The sequence below is a fragment of the Salvia miltiorrhiza genome, unplaced genomic scaffold (genome assembly GCF_028751815.1).
Source record: "Salvia miltiorrhiza cultivar Shanhuang (shh) unplaced genomic scaffold, IMPLAD_Smil_shh original_scaffold_217, whole genome shotgun sequence".
NCBI classification, from domain to species: domain Eukaryota; kingdom Viridiplantae; phylum Streptophyta; class Magnoliopsida; order Lamiales; family Lamiaceae; genus Salvia; species Salvia miltiorrhiza.
Genome location: NW_026651503.1, coordinates 356,646 through 378,884, shown reverse-complemented (window position 1 = coordinate 378,884; position 22,239 = coordinate 356,646). Strand labels below are relative to the sequence as shown.

Genomic DNA, 22,239 nt, shown 5'->3' with positions numbered 1-22,239 from the left:
AATGTCCACTTTACATCACCCCTTTAAAAAATTCCGCAATTCACAACCAAAAATTTTTGGTTGTGAATTCACACTGGTTGTGAATTGTGAATTCACAACCAATCGATTTCACAACCAAAATTTTTAATTTGTGAATTCACAAATCCCGCAACTCACAACCAATTGTGAATTCACAACCAATCGAATTCACAACCAAAATTTAATTCACAATCAGATTTTTTTGGTTGTGAATTAACAACCAATCGAATTCACAACCAGAATTTATTTTGGTTGTGAATTCAAGTAGTTGTGAATTTGAGTTTTTAAAGTTTGAATTCACAACTAAAACTAGAATTTATTTTGATTGTGAATTCGAGTTTTAGTTTTGAATTAATAGATCTGGTTGTGAATTCAAGAATATTAAGTTGTGAATTCATAGATTTGATCGTGAATTCAAAAATATTAAGCTGTGAATTCATAAATTTGGTTGTGAATTTAAGAACATTAAAAAAATAATTATACAGCTCAATCAAATTGTGTACAACACCAAAATACAACAACTCAATCTACCATGAAAATACATCAATTCCTCTAAATCAACAATCAAAATACAACAAAATATTATCCGAATCAATTCAATCTACAATCAAAATACAACAATTCCTTCGAATCAACAATCTCAGCATTCAATCTCCGAATCAACAATCTCAACAGATCTTAGAACGAAAATCATTCACAGACGTCTCAGATCTAAAGTTTTTTTCAAGGAATTAAGACAAAAATCTCCAAAATTATTCAGATATGGAACTAGGGTTTTCTTTGCCTGGGAAAACGCATCGCCTCTGAGCGGCGCCGCTGCACTTCGCCGCTCCTCCGCGCGCTCGCCGCTGCACTGCGCCTTTCGAGCTCGAACTCGTTGTCTCCGCCGGCCAAGCACTCGGCGATGGTCCCCTTGCAGCCGGATATCATTTCCGGTATCATCCATCCCGCGGCGGAGGGATCGTCGTCCCCCAACAGATCTGCAGAAGAGGCAACAGATCCCAACCTGCCTCCTCCACCACCAAAACCTCCACCAGCTCCAAAACCTCCACCAACACAGAGAGAAACTAGAAAATTAGAAAGAATCTGTAGAGAGAGAGAGAAATCGAGAGAGATCTGTCGAATTGAGAGAGAGATCGAGAGAGAGATCTGCCTGAATCTGGATGGCCGGCGGATCTGGCTTCTCTTCGCCAGAGAGAGATAAGGGTAGGCGGATCTGGATTTGGGAGAGCTAGGGCTCAGGCGCCGAAGCTCGAGCAGAGAGAGAGAGTTGTTGAGGGTGGCGGCTGTAGCAGGAGTTGTGGTCGCCGGAGGAGATGAGAAATAGGTGCTCTGCGTCGCGGTGGTGGTGGCTGTGCGGTGCTGCCGGAGATTGAGTGGCCGCGCGGCGCGGCGGACGGGTGGCGAGAGTGAGAGGGAGAGCCGGAGGGAGAGAGAGAGAGAGAGAGGATTGAAGGTGTGGTGTGAATTGTGACCGGCCATTTTTTACAATTTTTAAGTGGGGGGTAATTTTGTACTTTTACACAAAAACTGGCCATATTTTAATGTTTTTATTTCATAGGCTAGATTTTAATTTTACAATATGAAAGTGGATACTTTTATATATTAACTCTTAATTTATCTCTATTTTCATATACTTTATAAAATTTTGACGGAAAATTTTGATAATTTGACGGGAAATTGATTTAGTTTTTAATGTATATATAGATTAGTCAATCTTATAAATATATATTTTTTTAAAGCTAATGGACCAGTTTTTTTGGAGGCTAGGGAAATATATCTGATTGAGATGTATCCTTATATTTATTCACAAAAACTGCTAAAATTCCCATTTATTGTTATATCTGATTGAGAAGTATCCTTATATTTATTCACAAAAACTGCTAAAATCCCCATTTACTGTACCATTTTAGAATGATGGTCAATATTTGAGATAAGAAAGCAAAAATATTGAGAGAAAAAGTACCCTTGTATCTATTCACAAAAAACTATCAAAATCTCTTTCACTGCACCATTCCAGAATGATGGTCAATATTTGAGAGAAGAAAGCAAAAAAAAAAAAAAAAAGAGAAAAAGTAACGACAATATTTTTGAGAGAAGAAAGCTAAAAAAATTGAGAGAAAAATGAACGAAAATAGCAGGAAAATTTGACATACCTGATATCTCTTTTCTTTTTCTTATTGACGTTGACGATGGAGAGAGGATGTCAAAATCTCTTACGTAGAGGTGAGATTTTTGGAAGGATTTTGTATTTATATTAGGGCATTAAAATTTTATAGAGTCCATGACATGCATATTCTGAATTGAATATCAGCAGATTTTTAATGAATTTTTAAAATCTGAATTGAATATCTATCACTGCAAAAAAATATTTTTTTTACCGATGAAATCCCTCGGTAATTACCGAGTATTTTGCAATAATTTTCCCAGAAGTAAGGTGTTTTTTAATATGCCCATAGTTTAACGAGAGAATACCGAGAGAATATTTTACCGAGGGATTTAATCACTCGGTAAAGTTTAATTTTACTTTTACTCAGATTAAATTTAATTCTAAATTAATAATGTTAATTTTACCGAGGAAAATTATACTCAGTATTTTTATTCAAAATTACCGAGTATTAAATCCCTCGGTAAATTTAATTCTAACATTAACGGCCTTACCTGGTTTCTTCCTTTCAACATTTTTCCTCCCCAAATTAAAAGTCCTAGCCTACTCTATTCCTTCGCCGCTGCCGACACCTTGACCCTACGTAAAAGTTAGCGAGGGAGAATTTCCCTCGCTAAATTTATCGAGGGAAATTTTCCTCTGTAATAATTTTACCGACATTGGATTTAACGACGGGCTCTTTTAATCAGCGATCTCTTGGTAAACTATATTACCGAGGGAAATTATATAGTAATAATTTTACCGACATTAAATTTAATGACGGACTTTTTTAATTGGCGAACTCTTGGTAAATTATATTACCGAGGGAAATTATATATTTACAGAGGGAAATTTCCCTCAGTATTAAATTAATTTTTTGTAGTGTATGGACTTTTGAATATAAAAAAAAAATTTAAAAAAAATCTGAATTGATAGTATAATATCTCTCATTGCATTTATAGATTATTGACATATAGCAATATTAAAAATTTAAAATTTATTATTTATATAATAAAAATATACATCTTAACATATTGGGCCTAAATTCTTCAGATTGTCAAATATCGTTCATCCACAAATATAATACAAGATGTTACACAAATGAGCAATAAAGGATCTTAAATGGCTCCATCATCCATAGCTCAGTGTGAATTCACTCTTTCCAAGTGCTTAAAAAAAAGAAGAAAAAAGAAAAAGAAAAAACCTAAAATTAAGGAATCTTAATAATAATCAACCAATCCAGTATATTTCATGAGAGTGTATCCGTTTATGTACCCATATTTATTATTTAATAATGAGTTAAAATTGGAGTGAATTAAAAAATTAAATAAAGATATATTAGTAAATGTGTGAAAAATACTTTTTATAAAAACAAGTCTATGTATGTGAAACATTCGAAATAAAAAAAAAAAGTCAATATAAATGAGACGAGGGAGTAGTTTGCAATAGCATTACCTTTAATTAGTCCTCCATTTATAAATTAACGAAATATCTTGTGAACTACTTGAAATATAATTGCTCTTTCTATCCTAAATAGTTCTTTTTTCCTTCAGTTTTTAAGATGTGGTTTAGAGCTAGAATTTAGTAAGTTGAATAAAATAGAAACACACAAATTAAAACAAAACAAAAAAAAAGTAGGCTTCCAAAGAAAATTCTATATTAATAAATAGGTTTTGAGGCTAGAGGTAGCCATGGGCCGGGTTGGTTACGTCCTGGATTGTCCCTAATCACGCCGGGCCAAAAATATGAGGCCAGAATCTCAGAGCCTAAGCCCACCAATAAGATAGTAGAAAAATATAAATATTAGACAAATCAACATTTCATCGAACTTGAGTCTATTTTTGATGACTTTAGTTTGGAGTAATTAATAGTCTAGTGAATTTATTTTGTTAAATTTTGAATTGTAGTGATAAACACTAGAATTTAAATTACGTTTAACAATATTTCTCTAAAATGCCCATAATCGGTCGAGTGAATTATAGTATTAATAAACCAGTCCTATACATTATTGCTCCAACATTAAGCATTGTTCAGTAGATTATCCAAAATCTGGATCATCTTTTTGTCCTTTGCCCGAAGGTTGAAAAAGTGTGGGATGAAATTCAGAAATGGATCGGCATTCATGCGGCGCGGCCTCAGAATATTGTTCAGCATTTTAACTGGTTCACTCATATTGGAAGAGGTAAGAAAAGTGGAAAGTTGTTAAAGATGTTATGGGTGTGCACAGTGTGGCTACTTTGGAAGCGACGTAACGAGAGTAGATTCAAAGGGAAGATGTGGGATGTTCAGAATTTGGTCTTGGAGATCAAAGGCAAAATTTGGAGCTTGAATAGAATCTATAGAGTTGTTGTTTCTGATCTGAGTTTTGACTCCTGGTGTTCAAGTTCTTTTTCGTTTTTTTCATGTTTGAACCTTTAGGTACCTCTGGTACCTGTTCTTCCTTTTAATATAAGTTTTCCTTGACAAAAAAAAAAAAAAAGATTATCCAAAATCTGGCAACACAAAAGGAATCAAAAGTGATAGATGCTATATATGGAGTATCTTTCCTCGTTTTAAAAGAAAAGATTCCGCCGGCTACGAACAAATAGAACAAAAATGGAGTTAATTATATCAAATACATTTATTGTTAATATTCTTTAGAAGAAAATTGCCTTTAGAATTTACCAGTTGACTCTTCGACGTACGAGGTTGATGTGATTGTATAATTTTCAGAGTTGCATAACCACATTTGCTTGCTTGTTCGTATTTTTCAAGAGAAAAACGAATCGATTTATTCATTCAACAAAAACAGCTTTTAAAAACAATAAATCTAAAATAATGCTAAACAACCACATTGTAGCCACCCACAATTTACCTATATAAAAACTAAACTAAAAAAATGATGAAAAGCTGGATATTAATGGGAATCTTGAGAATTGGAAAATTTTACTGTAGCATAATAAATTGATTTCTTAACAATATATTTGGCATAAAAAACGAGTAGTAATTAATTTAGAAAGATTGTCAATCTCGAAAAAAAAAAGGAAAAAAAAGAAAAGAAAAGATTGTTAACTACTCGAATATGAGTATTATGTAGAGAGCAAAGGCCTTCGACAATTTATAAATTCCTTCGTGAGCTGAAATCTATTTACTCTCTTAATTTATTGTTTCATTTATTCAACATCTCTTTCTCTTGCTACAAGTTGCCAGTTGGACTACCCAATATATATCCCCTCAAAAATAGAAAACGTCGTACACTATAAATGAAATTGTTAGTTTCAATGGACAATATTTTATAATTTGCATGATATATTAACCTGGTTTGTATTCTTCTATTTGCATATGACATCACCCATCAATTTTTTTTTTTGAGAAAACATCACCCATCAAATATTCAAGTGCATTCCCGGGGATACGTCAATAAATTAAAATTGTATAGAAATCTCTTTGAAAAACCCAATTCTATTGTCAAACACTTTACAAGTTTGAACGGAGTTATAAATTAAAGTTTAATTAGCATTTAATAATACTATATTAACATATGTTGTGCAAAATTTAAAGGTCATATTACTGGTTTGTGTAAAAAAAAATATCCCTATCTCCAAAATCTTCTACTTTTCTCCATATTGTATGTTTTGAGAAAACAAAAAATAATAAGGACGCCGTTAGCTTTAGATCGCCAATTTAAGGCAAAATACGGAATCATAAATCTATTAAAAGAAAAACTATATTTAAAAATAAAACATAATAATAAAGGAAATTTCCCCGCGGATTGGACGATGACAATTCCAACCTTTTTAACGGCCACCATTCACACACACACACACACGCTTGTCCAATTTCACTAATAAAATTCTTTTGGCAAACTACTAAATAACAATATTCTCACTCATAAAAAACATCAAAACGGTCAGCTTTGATGAACTAACTAATCCGTTTATGGAATCGCATTGGCCTTGCCGCAGCTCCAACCTTCAAACCGCCAGCTTTTCTTTTTCGACCAACGCAATATTAACGCACCAATCATCGCCGTTTCTGCAGTCCACTGCAATAATACAGGTCTCCGATTTCAGCAATCTGATTTTTTTTTCTTTATTTGTTTTCTTCCTGTGATATATGTGTGCTGTATTTGATGCGTGAATCGTGTCCCGAAAAAAAAAAAGGTGTTTCTCCGTACGATCGAGAGCGGGAATGAAGAGCAGGAACCGCGGGAAAGTGTCTATCAGATGGATTATGGTCCTCTGCCTCATCAGCTTTGGCCTCGGCATTCTTTTCAGCAACAGGTTTTCACAAATCTCGATCATGTGTTTTGTGAGTGCGCGTTGATTGTGTCTCATGATCTAGATGTTTCAACAACATGAATTTATGTGTGTGTTTTCTTGTTTATTATGCATTTGATATGTAAATTATGCTTCTTCATGCATTAGGCTACTGGTTTGTGGTGTGTATTTATGCATGGAGAAGTGAGTTGGTTTGTGACGAATTTCGTTTTTCATTGAAGATTGATTAGAGGAGTAGCTGACTTCTATACAATTATTGCCGCTCATAATATTGGTTGATTCGTGTAATTTTACATATTTATGTATTACTCTGTGTACTGTAGAATGTGGATTGATTTGCAATCAGAAGATCGATTTCTTTTCACAAGGCGGCATTTGGGAGATTTGGAGGCTACTTCCGATGACTGTGTGACAAATAAGGTGGAGTGTTCTTTCATATTTCATAAACTAGCAGCTGCTTGATTTTAATGTATTACGTAATTCTTGGGTGATACAGAAACTAATTCCTGATGAGGAAGTGATCAAAGAGTTCAGCAAAGCACATGAAGCAATACAGTGAGTCAGATAAAGCACATCTCTAGATAATAATCTCGATTTCTTCCATGCCTAATGACATTCTCATTGTCAGAAAGAGCAATCATATAAGATTTCTTGTAATGGCTGTGATTGTAGGCGGTATAAGAGATTGAGTGATGCTAAGTTCTTTTATGGTATCTTATTAAGTCATAATTGTGTGGCCTTTCAGATCTTTGGATTCTTCTGTTGCCAAACTACGCCTGGAGCTGCCGTCCAACAAGAAACCTCGCAAATTTGGAAATTTTGAGAACTCAAATGGTAGTTCCACATTTGCTGGAAATGCTGTGACGAGAAAAAAGGTGTTTATGGTCATAGGTATAAATACAGCATTCAGTGGCAGACGGAGGCGTGATTCTATCAGAGAAACATGGATGCCTAGAGGTGGTTTTTGTTCATAACATGGTTCCACAAATAATCTTCGTTGTACTGATGTCTTATATGTTTACAAATTTCTGAATGTTTAAATCAGGTAAAAGTCTGTTACAACTTGAAGCAGAGAAGGGTATTGTGGTTCGTTTCATGATTGGTCACAGGTTAGTCTTTAGTGCTTCTAGTTAAGCTTAATATATTATCAAATGCTAGTCTTGATTTGGTTAATATAGAATCATCTGCGTGACACCTTTTATATTTTCAGTGCAACATCCAACAGTATTCTGGACCGTGCAATCGACTCTGAGGATGGCCAGCACAAGGACTTTATTAGGCTTGTAAGGCATCAATACCTTCCAATTCACGTTGCTAAAATCTTGTAGTGGATTCTGATAAGTAGATCATATTTAAGAATCATGTTGAAGGATATCATGAATTATCAGCAAAGACAAAATCGTTCTTCGCTGCTGCAGTAGAAAGATGGGATGCTGAGTTCTTTGTCAAAGTGGATGATGATGTTCATGTCAATTTGGGTAAGCTCTACTTCTTTCTTCTTACTTTCTCTCTTCATTAATTATCCTCACCTACAGTCATAGTTACATGATTCTAAGTACTTTTTTACCGTACTTAAATTTGTTTAATGAGTATAATGCAGGCACACTAGCTGCAACGCTGGCACGCCATCGCTCCAAACCCAGAGTATATATAGGATGTATGAAGTCAGGACCAGTTCTTCATCAGAAGTAATTTCTATTTACAACTTTCTGTGGCACGCCATCCCTTGCTTTCTTTTTGAAAACAAAACTCAGTCTCCATTTTTCATGAGTAACTCTTTTTTTATAGGAATGTAAAGTACCATGAGCCTGAGTATTGGAAGTTTGGGGAAGAAGGAAACAAGTACTTTCGACATGCTACTGGACAAATATATGCCATATCAAGGGATCTGGCTAAATATGTCTCAGTCAACCAGTAAGACTGGAAGCAGTCAAAACTTGCATTGCTTTTTTCTCTTATGCTCGTGTTTGTCAATCCTGTTAAACCGCGTTAACTGTGAAAATCAGACAAATCCTGCACAAATATGCTAATGAAGATGTGTCGCTTGGAGCCTGGTTTATTGGTCTAGAAGTCGAGCATGTAGATGATCGCAGCATGTGCTGTGGGACTCCACCCGGTACAAATTCCTCCATGCTTTACCAGTTGTGAGATTTTGTTTTAGATGTTGAAAGTAAAGAATGTGATGGTGGTGAGTGCAGACTGTGAACGGAAAGCACAAGCAGGCAATGTTTGTGTTGCGTCGTTTGATTGGAGCTGCAGTGGCATTTGCAAATCTGTGGAGAGAATCAAGGGAGTTCACTCCAAGTGTGCTGAAGATGCTTCCACTCTTTGGAATGCGCTCGTGTAGGCAAACACCTCTTTTCTCTTCTCTTCCATTTACACTCACAAAGTTGACAAGCAGGAAAGCTTGATAAGTGGAGAAGCAATGTTCAAAGCTGAAACGAATTGGGAGGATCAAGGAAGAAGAATAAGGTATTTGAAAAGTAGTAATTTCAGTTGATGAGGTTCTTCCATATGTCACAACTTTTCATATGGCCAACCTTATATATATATATAGTGGTAGATGTAGTGAGCCATCATGTGAAACATTCTTTCGCATACTGAAATGCAATCACTTTTGTCATTGCTGCTTCTTGTTCCTTAAAGATGGTATAGTGTCATATTGATCGATTGAATGCGCACCTTCAGTGATCCTCTTGCTTGGAATATCACAGCACCCGAAATTTTAATCCAACTTTTAAAACATTGTAATAGTTTGATTTTAGTAAAGCTCTAAATTGTATTTGGCGAGTCATGTTAGTGTTACATGCTACGACCACTTATATTGTAATTATTTTAATCACTACCACTAGACCAACACAACCACGTTGTTGTATATTTGGGGTATCACTCAGTCCAACTAATAATCAATTCCCAATACATGAATATCTTCCAAAAACATTGAGATTCATAACCCATTAATTTCTTTGCAAAATTTCATGTTTACAGCAGTACATGAGTTGGAATGCCTTGGACATTTTTCGATGTATATCTCCGATTCACGAATGCTGCTTCGGATTGATATATCTTCTGTACACAACTTATATGCAAAATCACAATACCTCTTTTTCAAGTTTCAATACAGCCATGAATGCTTCTTGTGGTACGTCGACCTTACCGATTGCTTTCATTCTCTTCTTTCCCTCAGCCTGAGTTAGAAGCATAGCAAAGCAACTGAGCAACCACGAATGGAATGAACAGGTTTTAAGCACAATGCACAGGTATTCTTCTTGAATCGAGAGAAAAACAATTGTTGTAATAGTGACCAAGAAAGAGTATGCAGTGTGATATGATAGCAAGGCAAATAAAGCAGACATAAGTCACCTGTTTTTTCAGAAGCTTCTTTTTTCTTGTGATGTCCCCACCTTCATGGAAAAACGAAAGACAAATCAAGAATGTAGCATAATTGGGGAACACAAGGTTTTTTCAAAGAAGAAAGTATCCATGTAGTTAAATTTTTAGATCAAAACGTCTACCAAGAGGGTAACAGGGCCTTGAAATGCTTCGACATATTGACGTGTTCAAGGGCATCAGACCACACAAAAGGCAATCATGTAATCTTCTATAGTAAGGGAGGTAATCTCACCATAGCATTTGGCAAGAACGTCTTTCCTGATAGCAGATAAAGCTTCACTAGCAATCACCTTGGCGCCTATGCATGCCTGCCAAGCTCAAAATGAATATTAGGATTATGGTAATTATAACCAATACAAAGATTAAAAAAATTGATTGATACCTGGATTGGAACTTTAAACATTTGTCTCGGTATTAGTTCCTTCAATTTTTGAGTTAAAGCCCTACCAACAGCATAAGACTGAAAAGAGTGGAAACATTTTATACTACAATGAAACAAATACATAGTATAGACACTGTCATTATATCAAGGATGCCAATAATTAGCAACTCATAAACCTTACAGACTGAAAAGAAATTCATAGTCGTAAGTTCAGTTTGTTAAGAAAAAAGATTAAAATATAAATCGTCTGAAATATACTGACTAGATAACGACCTTGGAAGCAAGGCCCGTAGGACTCAAAACAAAAAGGTCAAAAGAAGTTGCTTACCTTGTCTTTATGCACAATAGTTGATAAAGGGTCTACCGGCTCCCCATTAATTTGAATGTCAAGCTTTACTAAGTCACTCTCCCTGTACCTGTTAATATATTTGAATGTAGAATATTGTAACGCAGAGTACATTATAAACAATATCAAAAGAATGAGATCAGATCAATGTCAACTCATATCACATCGAATTACCCAATGAAGGAGTACTCCATGCTAGCATAGCCTTTGCTCCTCGACTTCAGCTGATCAAAGAAGTCACCTACCATCTACAGAATGAGCACCATACAAGTTCATTGACATATATGGCATCTCCAAAACAAGTGTAACTTCACTTTGATATCAACGACTGCAGTTTATCTTTTTCACAAGAGAATACCTCAGCCAGGGGTAACTCATAAAGAAGTGATGCTCTGATTTCAGTAATGAACTTAATTTCTTTGAATTCTCCTCTTCGTTCCTGAGCAAGCTCCATAAGTGCACCAATATAATCTTTTGGAGTGAGCATTTCAATCTAGACAAGAAACATTTACTTTATCCTCAAAAAACAGGATGAATACTGTGTGGTAGGTCCATAAATAGGCAATTAGAAATTTCAGACAACCTTAACATACGGCTCTTCAATTAACCTTCTGTTTCCAGCTTCAGGAAGTAAGGACGGATTTGAGCATTCGACCTAGATCAGATCATTAGAAGAATATGATATATGAAGGAAATGTTCCAACAATGTCATAAACTTAAGAGAAACACTAGAACATGTGGCTCACAATTGAAATAGTGAATGGAAGAGAATAATTATTGAAATATGACACCAATTAATCAGAATATACAAGCAAAGAAGACCACCTAAGAAGTTGAACGTTACTACAAACTTCGATAGTGTCTAACTAGCTCAAACCACATTCTCAGTTATCCAATCAGTACCTCAATAACCTTTACTAATAAGGCTCACATATCCACTGATGCTGATATATAAAAAAAATCTCGATGTAGTTTTTGCCCAAGAATTGTTCACATATAGTACTCACTTTTCTGTCTTTCTTGAGAAAAAGTATTTTAATATCATCTGTGACCAATCATTCCAGACAAGAGACCTTTTCGTGATCTTTTTGTTTAACAAAATTTACCATCTGGTTGTAAAACTATTTTCTCCTACTACAATGTTCCATGAATAGCCAGATTTGGTAAGCAAGCTACATCCAGATAAAGTCACAGGTCAGTTTGAGATAGCATTTCAGCTATAATTAATTATTTTTTAAAAAAAGAAAAAATAATAATAAACACGAGAGGACATGCTCGGGTAATACAATGGTTTATGCTGAAACATCAATATTGACTCAACTAGAGCATAATTCCGATTCCAAAAAAAAAAATTAAAAGAAGTGATTCGTGTTTTTCCAGAAATGCCAAATACTTCTAGCAGATTCAAAATGATATAAGCATCTTGAAAACGGAATTCAGTCAAGGAATTCAAAAGTGAATCAGCAAGCAATAACAAGCATAGGATGTGAAGAAATTACAATATCACCACTTGCGCAAGTCACTTTGTAGACCACACTTGGGGCTGTGGTTATTAAACTCAAATTGTACTCACGTTCCAGCCTTTCCTGCAGAATTGAATTTATCATTACAAGAAAGCAAGCATACATAAATAGTTTGGAAGGGCAAGGAAAAATTTAGAAAATTCTAACCTGAACAATTTCCATATGAAGAAGACCAAGGAAACCACATCTAAATCCAAATCCCATGGCACTCGAGGTCTCTGGCTCAAACTACAAAACAAACTGAAGCTGTTGGGAGATTTTTACCAAGGAGCACATCCATCACATGAAAGTATATCAGCTAATAGGAAACCACAACTTAAACTTCAGAGAAAAATATATTAAGAAAAAGATGACTCAGCATAAACTTAATTTAATGAAGACAATTAAAAACGAACTTTCTCAAAGGAATGCAAAAAAGGCATTTATAAACTGCAGAAAACTTTTGAACATTATTTCACAGGGAAATTCGAAAAGCAACACCATGTCCATGTTCACATAATACTGCGTACAATGTATATTTTTTAAATGTATTAAATATTTACACGTTCACACAAAGTGACAGTATATTTGCTACACTAACCCCTCACCCTCTTTAGCTACAATCTTGGAGGATTAAAAGTGTCCTGACTCAGTAACTCTTGTATATTGTTGAAGTTAAGAGCTTTAGCTTATAGTATTACTGAGAGAAAATACACATGAGAACATGCAAATTAATAACAGGAATGAAATCTATCAAACATGTAAAAAGTTCGTCATTTGAAAGAAGTGCCCCTACCTTTAAAGCAGCATCATTAAGCTGTAATTTCTCTAAAGCATCACGCAAATCGTGAAACCTACAACAAGGTTCAAAACAACATTGAAGTTCAACATATGTATAGATTGTATTTAGTGAAAAATGAGTAAAAGATAAATACTGGTCAGCATCAACAGGAAACAGGCCACAGAAGACCATTGGTGTGATCTCCTTGTATCCAGGAAGAGATTCTTCAGCCTTTCTGCTATAATGTGTGATTGTATCACCAACTCTAGCATCTGCCACTGATCTTATGGAAGCGGAAAGATAACCGACCTGAAAGGAATGAACCCAAAATACTTAAACTTGAATGCAAAAGGTTAGAAATGGTGAAGAATAGTATGAGTGAGAATAACTGAACCAATACCAAAAAATCACACCGAAGTTTCAGTCGAATCAATTTTGGTTGAAATCATGTATTCGGTTAATTAATATAAAAACCGATTGATTTTTCATCAGTTCACTTTTTGATGAATTCGGTCTTGACTAAACCAACCAAAATTAATATGAATGTTTTTCTTTATATCAAAATTCAAAAACATTTTTCTTTTGACTGATTGATTAGGTTTGTTCATGTTTCAACTTAATTCATGACCAGATGTAAATTTTTGTCAGTGCAAAATTTTCTTTGTATATTATTTGGATAAAAGTTGACAAAAAGATTGAAAAGGAAACAAGTAGAATTCGCTCAAAAATGAAACTGACAGATACCGAAACCGAGGCCTTTGGTTTGGCCAAAGCAGACATTATTAGGTTGTTCTGTCAAAATTCCTAAAAAAATCTATCTATCAGTTTGATCGATCCGGTTCAGTTTTCAACCAACCCGAACACATGCTCACCCCTAAAGAATAGACCAAAAAGAACATAATAAGAGAGACAAAGGACGAGGATAATTGGTTCAGTAATAAATCAGTAGCACATTCCACAACTAAAATTGCATAAGATATTCATTACTTCATTTCTTTTTATTATCTTCCCTTTTCATGGTAAGGAACTCAATCCTCATAAAGAACCGTTTACCTCAAAAGTGAGAGGGTTGGGGTTTGGGGGGATATCAATTTTAAATTTTCTCAACAATGAAAATGTGGGATTAGTGCAAGACCAGGCCAGATTAGATTTTCACCTCTCCAGCATTTAACCGATCAACCTGCAACTGGTTTGGAGATAAAAATCCAACTTCATCAGCATAATAATCCTGCAAGCCAAAACATGAGAGTCAAAAGAATAAAAGTGAAGTCTCATTCAAATGTTTAAGTAAGAATTATGGTGGTATGGAATTCTTTGTATAAATAATGGACGAACTAAGTACGACAACCATGGAAAAGCAAAGGGGTGAAGGAATTAAAAGATCGGAAAATCTTCAAAATCAACCTTACATTGTTGAGGTAGTTTAAAGTTCAAATAGTGCTTTAGAAAGTAAAGCATAGATATATTAGCTATTTGGTAATTAGCATTTTCTTAATTCTATCTACCAAAACTAGAATTAGGAAAAACCAAATTGAGTTAACCAAGAAAAGGACAAAGTAGCAAGGGCACTTGAAATTATATTATATCAGAGAGTAAAGAAAAAATAAGAAACAAATTTTGTCCTCGAAGATTCTCATGTTCCTTTCTAACTACAAAGGCCAATAAAGGGCTGGAACAATTATCCCCCATAACATTTTGCCTTTTATTTACAAATCAGACTGCCAAGATAAGATAAAAATTAATCATTGAAGGAATATGGTACGATCCACTATATGCCTAATTCACTGAGCACTCTATACCAAAGTTTGAGTGAGAAAGAGCAATGCAGAAAGACATGGCACAGATCCTACGAAACAACTCCTAATACCTAGTAGACGGGTTCAAGCTGCTACAAGGACATTTGCTTACCTTTCCACTGGCCATAAACAGTATTCGGTCACCCCTTTTTATGCTCCCATCAATCAGTCGAAAATATACAATGACTCCTCGGTAAGCATCATAGTAACTGCAAAAGTGTTTGCAAAACCACATGCTATCAGTAGCTCTCGAAGAAATCCATAATCAAAGTAAGATCAAATCGGATAAGGGTGTCAAATAAATATAAAAATAAATTTATAATGAACCAGGTTATCCCCGCTATCTATATGTATTTTTCTTAAGAACGGTGAGATTCTCTTCAACAAAAAGATAGGAGCACAACATCAATGTACATCATTTCCATTAAAACATTTTCTTTTTAACAATATCTCTTTATCAAAGGAAAATAAAAGCAAAACTCATGAAGCCAGAAAAGTACAAATAACAAGATGATCAAATTTTGATTAAGTAGAGGGTAATGGTACTCTATCTAATGGTGGGGAATGTGATGCTATCTCTTTCCAATTGTAAAGTGAAGGGTGGAGAAATCAAAACAGAAAACAATCATAAGAGAGTAAAAAGATCAAGCAAGGAAAAATCAAGATAAAATCCTGTCAATATTATGTATAAATAGACTAGTGGAACATTCAGATATTTTGATTTTCTAACCTTGCAATAAAATATAAACACACAAAATTAATTTTAAGAAGTTTGATCATAGTACCTAAATAAGATACCTATCAAATATGAGAGCCCTCAAAGGCCTTTCTGCTGTGTCCGGAGGAGGAGGGACCTTTTGAACAATTGCTCTTAGGATCTCATTAATACCTAGTCCTTCCTAAAGATTACAACAAAAAATATTCACCAAGCATATTTACATAATGGGCATTCCTTTACATGTCCTTCCACTTTCATGGGATATTTAAAGTAACAATATATTCTTTACAGATACATATATAGAACACTGATGGGCAACAAGAAAAAGGAGGATACGGTACTAACCTTTGCTGAGCAGTAAATTGCATCGCTACAATCAAGACCAACAATCTATGAAGATGGGAAAAATTATTAAGATTGTAGACTTATCAGCATATTATAAGATTTCCTTTATCATAAACTCATAAATCAAGAGGGAAAAATATTGAATCGTCTCCGTTGCGATCAACCGACCTCTTCTATCTCTCGGCAAACACGTTCTGGCTCTGCACCTGGAAGATCTATCTTGTTCAAAACCTACAAATTAGGGGGGAAATGGGGGGCAAAAGGGGAGAGTAGAAAATGATTCAGACAACTAAAAACACATTGGACAAAACTATGAAAGTCATTACTCATTAGCAATCTTGAGGGGGGAAATGGGGGACAAAAGGGAAGAGAAGAAAATGATTCGGACAACTAAAAACACATTGGACAAAACTATGAAAGTCATTAGCAATCTTGAGAAGTACAAGATGGTAAACTCAATTGTCATGATGACTAGATGCTCAATGCATGACCCAGCGTCAACATCACTTGATGCTCAGTTCATGACTCTATATTGAGTCGGTCCAACCTCAGATGGTTTAGCAAGGGTAGTAATGTATTTTAGCATGCCAAAGTAGGTACAAACCATCCTTTTTTAGAAGTCAGGTATAAAGCATGTTTCTTTTTCTAATCAGCACAAACCTCACAATCCCAGAAAATAGTAATTTCTAGGGGCTAGGTGATAAGCTTTTGCCAAAGATACAACCCACAAATGACAATTTCCCAGCCAAATTCATGGTCCACCCATAATCAGAGAACACTATCAGACTTCAATTGACAATAACTGTGTTTAATTACGACGACCTACTTTATCACCTTGTTGAAATTTCCAATTTTTCATAGTAAACTGATAGCATTTACACTTTAGTCCATCAGCTAATCATAACTCAGTTTACTTCTAAATTGTGTAAAACTTGGTTCGCAGGCTCAGATTATCAAAACCTACCTCTATTTGACTTATAAAAAAGAACTGCATATAAATCTGCAATTACAACATCCATGCACTTTGTTTTAGAGTTATTTATTTGTTTATTTTGGTAAATTAACAATTAAATTTAAATTTAAAGACCACGCCACGCTGGAGTCAAACCCGAGGCATTAACCACTCTACCACTAGGCCAACACACGCTCACCCCACACTCTCTTTTAACTTCCAGGGGGGGCATAAATAGCTCCTTACATTACTATAATTCAAAAGGTGGAAAGAATAGTCAACAGAATAGCAACTTACTGGAATGATTTCAAGGTTGTTTTCCAAGGCCAAATACACATTGGCCAATGTTTGGGCCTCCACCCCCTAAAAAGAGCATGTATAAGATAGGGAGGGGAGAGAAAATGGATTTCAGAATTAGGAAAGAATCCAGAAGCACCTGGGAGGCATCTACAACAAGAAGAGCTCCTTCACAGGCCGCAAGAGAGCGAGAAACCTGAAAATATTCAGAAATCATGATGCGACACCATATAAACACATGCTGGCAGTTAAATGAAGGAACTTGACTACAGTGTCGCAAATTAAAAGGTCATCTGAGATCTCCATGAAAACAAAAGGATGTGAGTGCTCTTCCAAGAAAATAAAGTTTTTATTAAATCGGGGAAATCTTTACACTATGAAGAACAATATAATTAAAACCAATAAGTAGCTCAGTAACTACTCAAAGGCTTCTCTTTTTTAACTTTCAGAGACTGTAACTCCATAATTGATAGAAAAATGATTAAAATAGTGTTTAAAATGGAGGACCATTACAACTGCAGAGAAGGCATATTCAGTTTATTTTTCCTTGGCATGTGGGATGTATTAGGATAGCCACAACTTTACCAATATCTTTAGAAACGAAACAAATATTAGTAATATTTTTCAACAGAACTATTCTTAGGTGGCTCCAGAAACATACCTCATAGGAGAAGTCAACATGACCAGGTGTGTCGATAAGATTCAGGCAATAAGGTTCACTGTTATGAATATAACGCATCCGTGCAGCCTATGTAGAAAAGAGAAAACATTGTTTTGTGAATTTCAATATTAAGAGGACTTGCTTGCAAGATCGATCACATTGACAACAAAGACTATGTTCTGGATGCTTCTCAGTTTAGATTTTACATACAGAGACTTGGAATGTAAAACTGAAGAAAACAGATCATCAAAGAGAAAATATTGGTAAACCTAATCACAATAAAATAAGGAGAAGTCCTGATGAAAGATTGATATTCTAGCTTCTGTATACCAGAGAAGGAAAATGCACAAGACTTGTATCATTTAAAAAAAAAATATTACTATAGCAATTATGTGTTTTCTTCATGTAAGACAATTCAACCAACAAATCATTATGTCTATACTCATCTAAAGTAGTCATATAGCAATTAGAGCAGTAATAGACAGAGACAAAACCTGCAATTTGATAGTGATGCCTCTTTCTCTCTCCAAGTCCATATTATCGAGAAACTGCTCCTTCATTTCTCTGCTCTCCACGGTGCCAGTTATCTGCAGCAATTTATCCGCCAGCGTTGATTTCCCATGATCAATATGTGCTATAATGCAGAAGTTCCTTATATTCGACGAGGGCACCTGCAGTGTAAAGACACATTTGCATTCACTCAGCACAGCAGCACTTCCTTACAGAACAAAAGGTTGACAAATTTGATAAAAAAGCGCGCACGCGCGCACACACTCTTCCTCTGTCCTCGGATAATTGCATTTACATGCATTTGCGAATGCCACACATCTTATCTTAAAACTCCATCTTACATTAAATCCCACGGCAACCAAAATTTCAAGAATTGTTTATTTATTTCAATATAATTCGTAGTTCTTATTTAATAAATTTCAGTGGATAACACCAATAACTAAATGCAGAAATCTATTTCTCGGACCTTCAAAAGGCGGTCTTTGCCTGCACGAATGGCGGATTCAATTTCCGCGGCGGAAGGAGCAGCGCCAGTGGCACGGCAGCAGACCTCCAAACTGTGACGCCGTCTCTTGTGCAAAACGCGGAATTCGGCAGCAGACAAATACTTTTTTCTAAGGAGGTGAAATTCGAGTTGGCTGGAGCTGAAGGATAAGTTAATGGCATGAGAAGGGCGGGTGAGATGTTTTTGGTCTAAAACGAGCTTAAGGGGGTAAAGCTCCGAGGTTGCCGCCATTTAGCCGCGGTGGTGAGTTTGTGGATGTATTGGTTGAGGATGTAGGAGAGGTGCAGTATGCTGCTACTACTAGTCTTATCAGAGCCACACGAAATTAAACAATCAACACAAAGGGCCAACGCCCAACGGCTAACGTCTCGTCTCTTCTCATATACTCCATTTGTTGTTTTTATTAATTATTTAAAATTAAAAGGCAAATAAAAAAGGGTTAAGGTGCAGATAGACCCCTCAAGTGAAGGCCCTTAGAGCATTTCAGTCCTCTTACTAACTGTGTGTGCAGATTGGCCCTCGAACTCAAAAAAATGGTGCAGATCCGGCCGTTAGTCAGAGGGGGCGATCTGCACCATTTTTTTGGAGTTCAGGGGCTAATCTGCACCTTTTCCCTTTTTGGAGTTCGGGGGCTAATCTGCACACCGTTCATTAAAAAAAATCACATCTCATCTTCTCCAACCAACTTTTCCGGTGTCAATCGCCGTCAGATGAGGAAAATCACGAAATCAAGTTCCCAAGCCCCAAATCGGGAATTCCAAATCAGCGTCATTGCTCCCGAAAATCACAAAATCGAAATGGAAACTCGAATTCTCCCTCGAACGTCACCGCCCCCAATTGCAGAATCACCCCCAACGAATCGAACTTCGCCTCGCCGTAGGTGGTGATCGTGACCCCAATCGAGATCGAGATTATGTTGGCCATGGTCTCTGATTTGAAGGCGTCCTTCTTCAACAGCATGCTGATAGTGTAGATGGCGACGGGCATCGTCGGCCTTTATCACCGGATTTCACCGGATTTGAGAGAAAGAGGCGACTCCTTATCGAGAAAAGCTAGGCGACTCCTCATCGAGAAAAGCCAGGCGGCGGGTTCACCGGATATTGTGGCGGCGATTTCCGACGGAATGGGAGAATTAGGGCTCGCCCTTGACGCTAAGCGTGTGCAGTCGAGCGAGCTCCGAGGTTTAGGGCCTAAGAGAGAAAGAAAGGGACGGCGCCCTCCGCCGGCCTCGCCGGAGCTTGAATCAGCGACAACGACGATCAAATTTTGAGCGAGATAGATGAATTAATTAAAAAGTTAAAAGGTGCAGATTAGCCCCTGAACTCCGAAAAAACGGTGCAGATCGCCCCCTTGACTAACGGCCCATAACGGTGTTAAGTCAGAGGGGTCGATCTGCACCGTTTTTTTGAGTTTGGGGGCCAATTTGCACACACAGTTAGTAAGGGGACTGAAACGCTCTAAGGGCCTCCACTTGAGGGGCCTATCTGCACCTTAACCCAATAAAAAAAATCAAAGTATTACTTAATTCATAAAATTAATTATCATAATAATAATTTATGAGATATCAAATCAAAATCAAAATCAACATAATATATAAAATAAAGAATAACAATGTGAGTAGCGATCGCATAAAATACGTAGTACTAATATTTTTATATAATACTGCTGTATAAAAATTCACATGTTTAATTTGCTATCTATATAGAAATAATTAATAATTTTTTTAATATATTAATAGTATTAAATAAAATAATTTAAAGACCGCATCATGATGAACTCGAAATAAGAGCATCCGCATTTGGCTACTCGATCGTAGCCCAATGCAAAGGGGGGCTACTCGAGGGCTACGTGAACGATCGGGGGCTACTCGAAGGGCGGTGTAATTGACGCGTGTTGTACATGCGCCTCATAAAAAAAATCAAATTTTGAAATTTAAAAAACGGTTCTTTTGGGCAGAAAAAAAAAATGGTTTTCGGTCCATTTGACCATTTGTGCTTTTTATTTATTTTTTTTTTCTTTTTTTCCTCTTTTTTAAATACTCCTTCTTCCAACCTCTCCACCATCTTCAATCTTCTTCCACTTCCATCTCCTTCCACCATCTTCAATCTTCTTCCACTTCCATCTCCTTCCATCATCTTCAATCTTCTTCCTCTATCTATCAACCTCCATGGATCCACACAACCCAAACATATATAATCCAAATTAGTGTCCCGATCTCTCCGCCGATTATCATCCCGATTTAGCAGGATGCAACTTGGGGGATGACCCTCCAACCAGCAAGGACTCTCAAACCGGCGAGGAGGAGTCAGCAGCGGCCCATAGTTCCTCCAAACCGAAGAAAGGAGGCCGGAGGAAGGAAATCGCCTACAAAATCAAGCATGATAAGAAGGCGCCGGCGGAAGGAATGACTATTCGTTATACATACACCCTCGAGGAGACGGACCTCATCGTCCAAATTTGGATGGAGGAGACCAACGACGCCATCCGTGGTGTTGATCAAAAGGGGGAGGCGTATTGGACATGGATTCTCGACCGTGTCAACCCCCTCATCGGCGCCAACTTCAAATACCGCCAATTTCAAGGGCACTGGGCCCGAGTGAGCGCGGATGTGCGGCTTTGGAAAAGTATTTGGACAGAGACGCACACCAGGTGGCCTTCCGGCCATTCGGACGACATGCTCCGGGACAAGGCCCAAATCCTCTTTAAAAGTAGGAGCCCAAATAAGAGCGCGTTCAACTATTGGAACGCGTGGAAAATTCTCCGGAACAACCACAAGTTCAAGTCGATGTACCTCGAAGGAGATATGTATTCCTCGAAAAGGATGAAGACTACGAAAACGGGCGAATTCACCACCTCGGCGTCGGGTGAGGAGATCTCATCTTCCCGGCCAATTGGAAACAAGGTGGTGAAGGCGGCGGCGAGAGCGATGAAGGGGAAGGGGAAGGCGTCACAGAGCTCGGAGCCTCCACCCGAATTCATGGAGAGGTTGGAAAGGTTCAACCAGAACTTGAAAGCAATCACCGTTTAGTACGCCAAGAAGAACGAGCTCAAGAGGGAGGAGCTCGATATGAAGCTCCTCAGCACGGATACTACCCACATGACGGATGCAGAAAGGACATTGCTCAACTACATGGTCTAAGAAGTGCTCAAGTGTCGTAGACTTATCTAGAGTAGGTTTTTTTATTTTTTTTGGTATGTTGTAGGATTTTAAATTAATGCAATTTAAATTTGAATTAAATTGTGTTATTAAAATTTAAGCAATTAAATTTAAATGAAAACCATAAAAATCAAAACTAAAAAAATCAAGTAGGCTATCAACTCAAGTAACCCCACTGTGGCCTCCTTTACTCAATGTGGTCCCCTAACTGTTATTTTTAAAATCAAAATTGTTGTTTAGCCTTGATTATTACCAGAAAAATTCTAATGAGAGACGTGAACTTTGGAAGTAAAAAGTTATTCAAACTTGATAAGTTTCCATCCAATTGTTTGATGATTAACAAGTCAATCTCGATTTGGTTTTAATCGCCTTGAACAGCGCCAGATAAATAAATATTTTAGCAGTTTTCAAATTAATTACTCAAAATTCATCTCGTTGACGAAAGTAATTACATTTTGCAATTAGTCACAA

At 36.4% G+C, this 22,239-nt stretch overlaps 3 protein-coding genes across 4 annotated transcripts; 2 read left to right on the top strand and 1 right to left on the bottom strand.

The window, feature by feature from the left end:
* The first annotated feature begins 5,961 nt into the window (after nt 1–5,961).
* On the top strand, nt 5,962–9,794 carry LOC131003503 (beta-1,3-galactosyltransferase 7-like). Of its 2 annotated transcripts, XR_009094704.1 has the most exons (13): nt 5,962–6,202; nt 6,307–6,426; nt 6,747–6,843; nt 6,920–6,978; nt 7,169–7,380; nt 7,469–7,532; nt 7,634–7,706; nt 7,781–7,901; nt 8,024–8,111; nt 8,212–8,337; nt 8,430–8,539; nt 8,622–8,895; nt 9,611–9,794. XR_009094704.1 is itself a non-coding variant. In XM_057930004.1 (12 exons), the coding sequence occupies exons 2-12, from the start codon at nt 6,335–6,337 to the stop codon at nt 8,768–8,770; spliced, it is 1,191 nt and encodes a 396-aa protein (XP_057785987.1). In that variant the 5' UTR covers nt 5,962–6,202; nt 6,307–6,334; the 3' UTR covers nt 8,771–9,046. The 2 variants fall into 2 exon arrangements, 1 of the variants encoding a protein (XP_057785987.1); XM_057930004.1 differs by lacking the exon at nt 9,611–9,794 and having other exon boundaries at nt 8,622–9,046.
* LOC131003502 (translation factor GUF1 homolog, chloroplastic) lies at nt 9,364–18,969 on the bottom strand. Its single transcript, XM_057930003.1, has 22 exons — nt 18,573–18,969; nt 18,091–18,267; nt 17,597–17,683; nt 17,075–17,131; nt 16,936–17,001; nt 15,855–15,917; nt 15,687–15,731; nt 15,422–15,522; nt 14,736–14,832; nt 13,984–14,055; nt 12,982–13,136; nt 12,843–12,900; nt 12,215–12,295; nt 12,044–12,130; nt 11,128–11,199; nt 10,903–11,037; nt 10,719–10,792; nt 10,527–10,614; nt 10,199–10,276; nt 10,049–10,124; nt 9,787–9,827; nt 9,364–9,611 (listed from the first exon to the last, which is right to left on the bottom strand). Exons 1-22 carry the CDS (start codon nt 18,840–18,842, stop codon nt 9,516–9,518), a joined length of 2,076 nt encoding a protein of 691 aa, XP_057785986.1. The 5' UTR covers nt 18,843–18,969; the 3' UTR covers nt 9,364–9,515.
* Nucleotides 18,970–21,015: 2,046 nt separating this feature from the next.
* LOC131003483 (uncharacterized) lies at nt 21,016–21,750 on the top strand. Its single transcript, XM_057929968.1, has 2 exons — nt 21,016–21,513; nt 21,640–21,750. The coding sequence occupies exons 1-2, from the start codon at nt 21,016–21,018 to the stop codon at nt 21,748–21,750; spliced, it is 609 nt and encodes a 202-aa protein (XP_057785951.1).
* Nucleotides 21,751–22,239: the final 489 nt, after the last annotated feature.

What these genes read in the sequence shown, in the direction of transcription:
- LOC131003483 (XM_057929968.1), top strand. Translation starts at nt 21,016, where the DNA reads ATGACTATTCGTTATACATACACCCTCGAGGAGACGGACCTCATCGTC. An exon ending in CCCGGCCAATTGGAAACAAG is followed by an intron (nt 21,514 to 21,639) that starts GTGGTGAAGGCG and finishes ATCACCGTTTAG; the next exon opens with TACGCCAAGAAGAACGAGCT.
- LOC131003502 (XM_057930003.1), bottom strand. Translation starts at nt 18,842, where the DNA reads ATGGCGGCAACCTCGGAGCTTTACCCCCTTAAGCTCGTTTTAGACCAA. An exon ending in AGGGCTCTCATATTTGATAG is followed by an intron (nt 14,833 to 15,421) that starts GTATCTTATTTA and finishes ACACTTTTGCAG; the next exon opens with TTACTATGATGCTTACCGAG. An exon ending in CTTGCGCAAGTGGTGATATT is followed by an intron (nt 11,200 to 12,043) that starts GTAATTTCTTCA and finishes GATCTGATCTAG; the next exon opens with GTCGAATGCTCAAATCCGTC.
- LOC131003503 (XM_057930004.1), top strand. Translation starts at nt 6,335, where the DNA reads ATGAAGAGCAGGAACCGCGGGAAAGTGTCTATCAGATGGATTATGGTC. An exon ending in ACAAGGACTTTATTAGGCTT is followed by an intron (nt 7,707 to 7,780) that starts GTAAGGCATCAA and finishes ATCATATTTAAG; the next exon opens with AATCATGTTGAAGGATATCA. An exon ending in GGACCAGTTCTTCATCAGAA is followed by an intron (nt 8,112 to 8,211) that starts GTAATTTCTATT and finishes CTTTTTTTATAG; the next exon opens with GAATGTAAAGTACCATGAGC.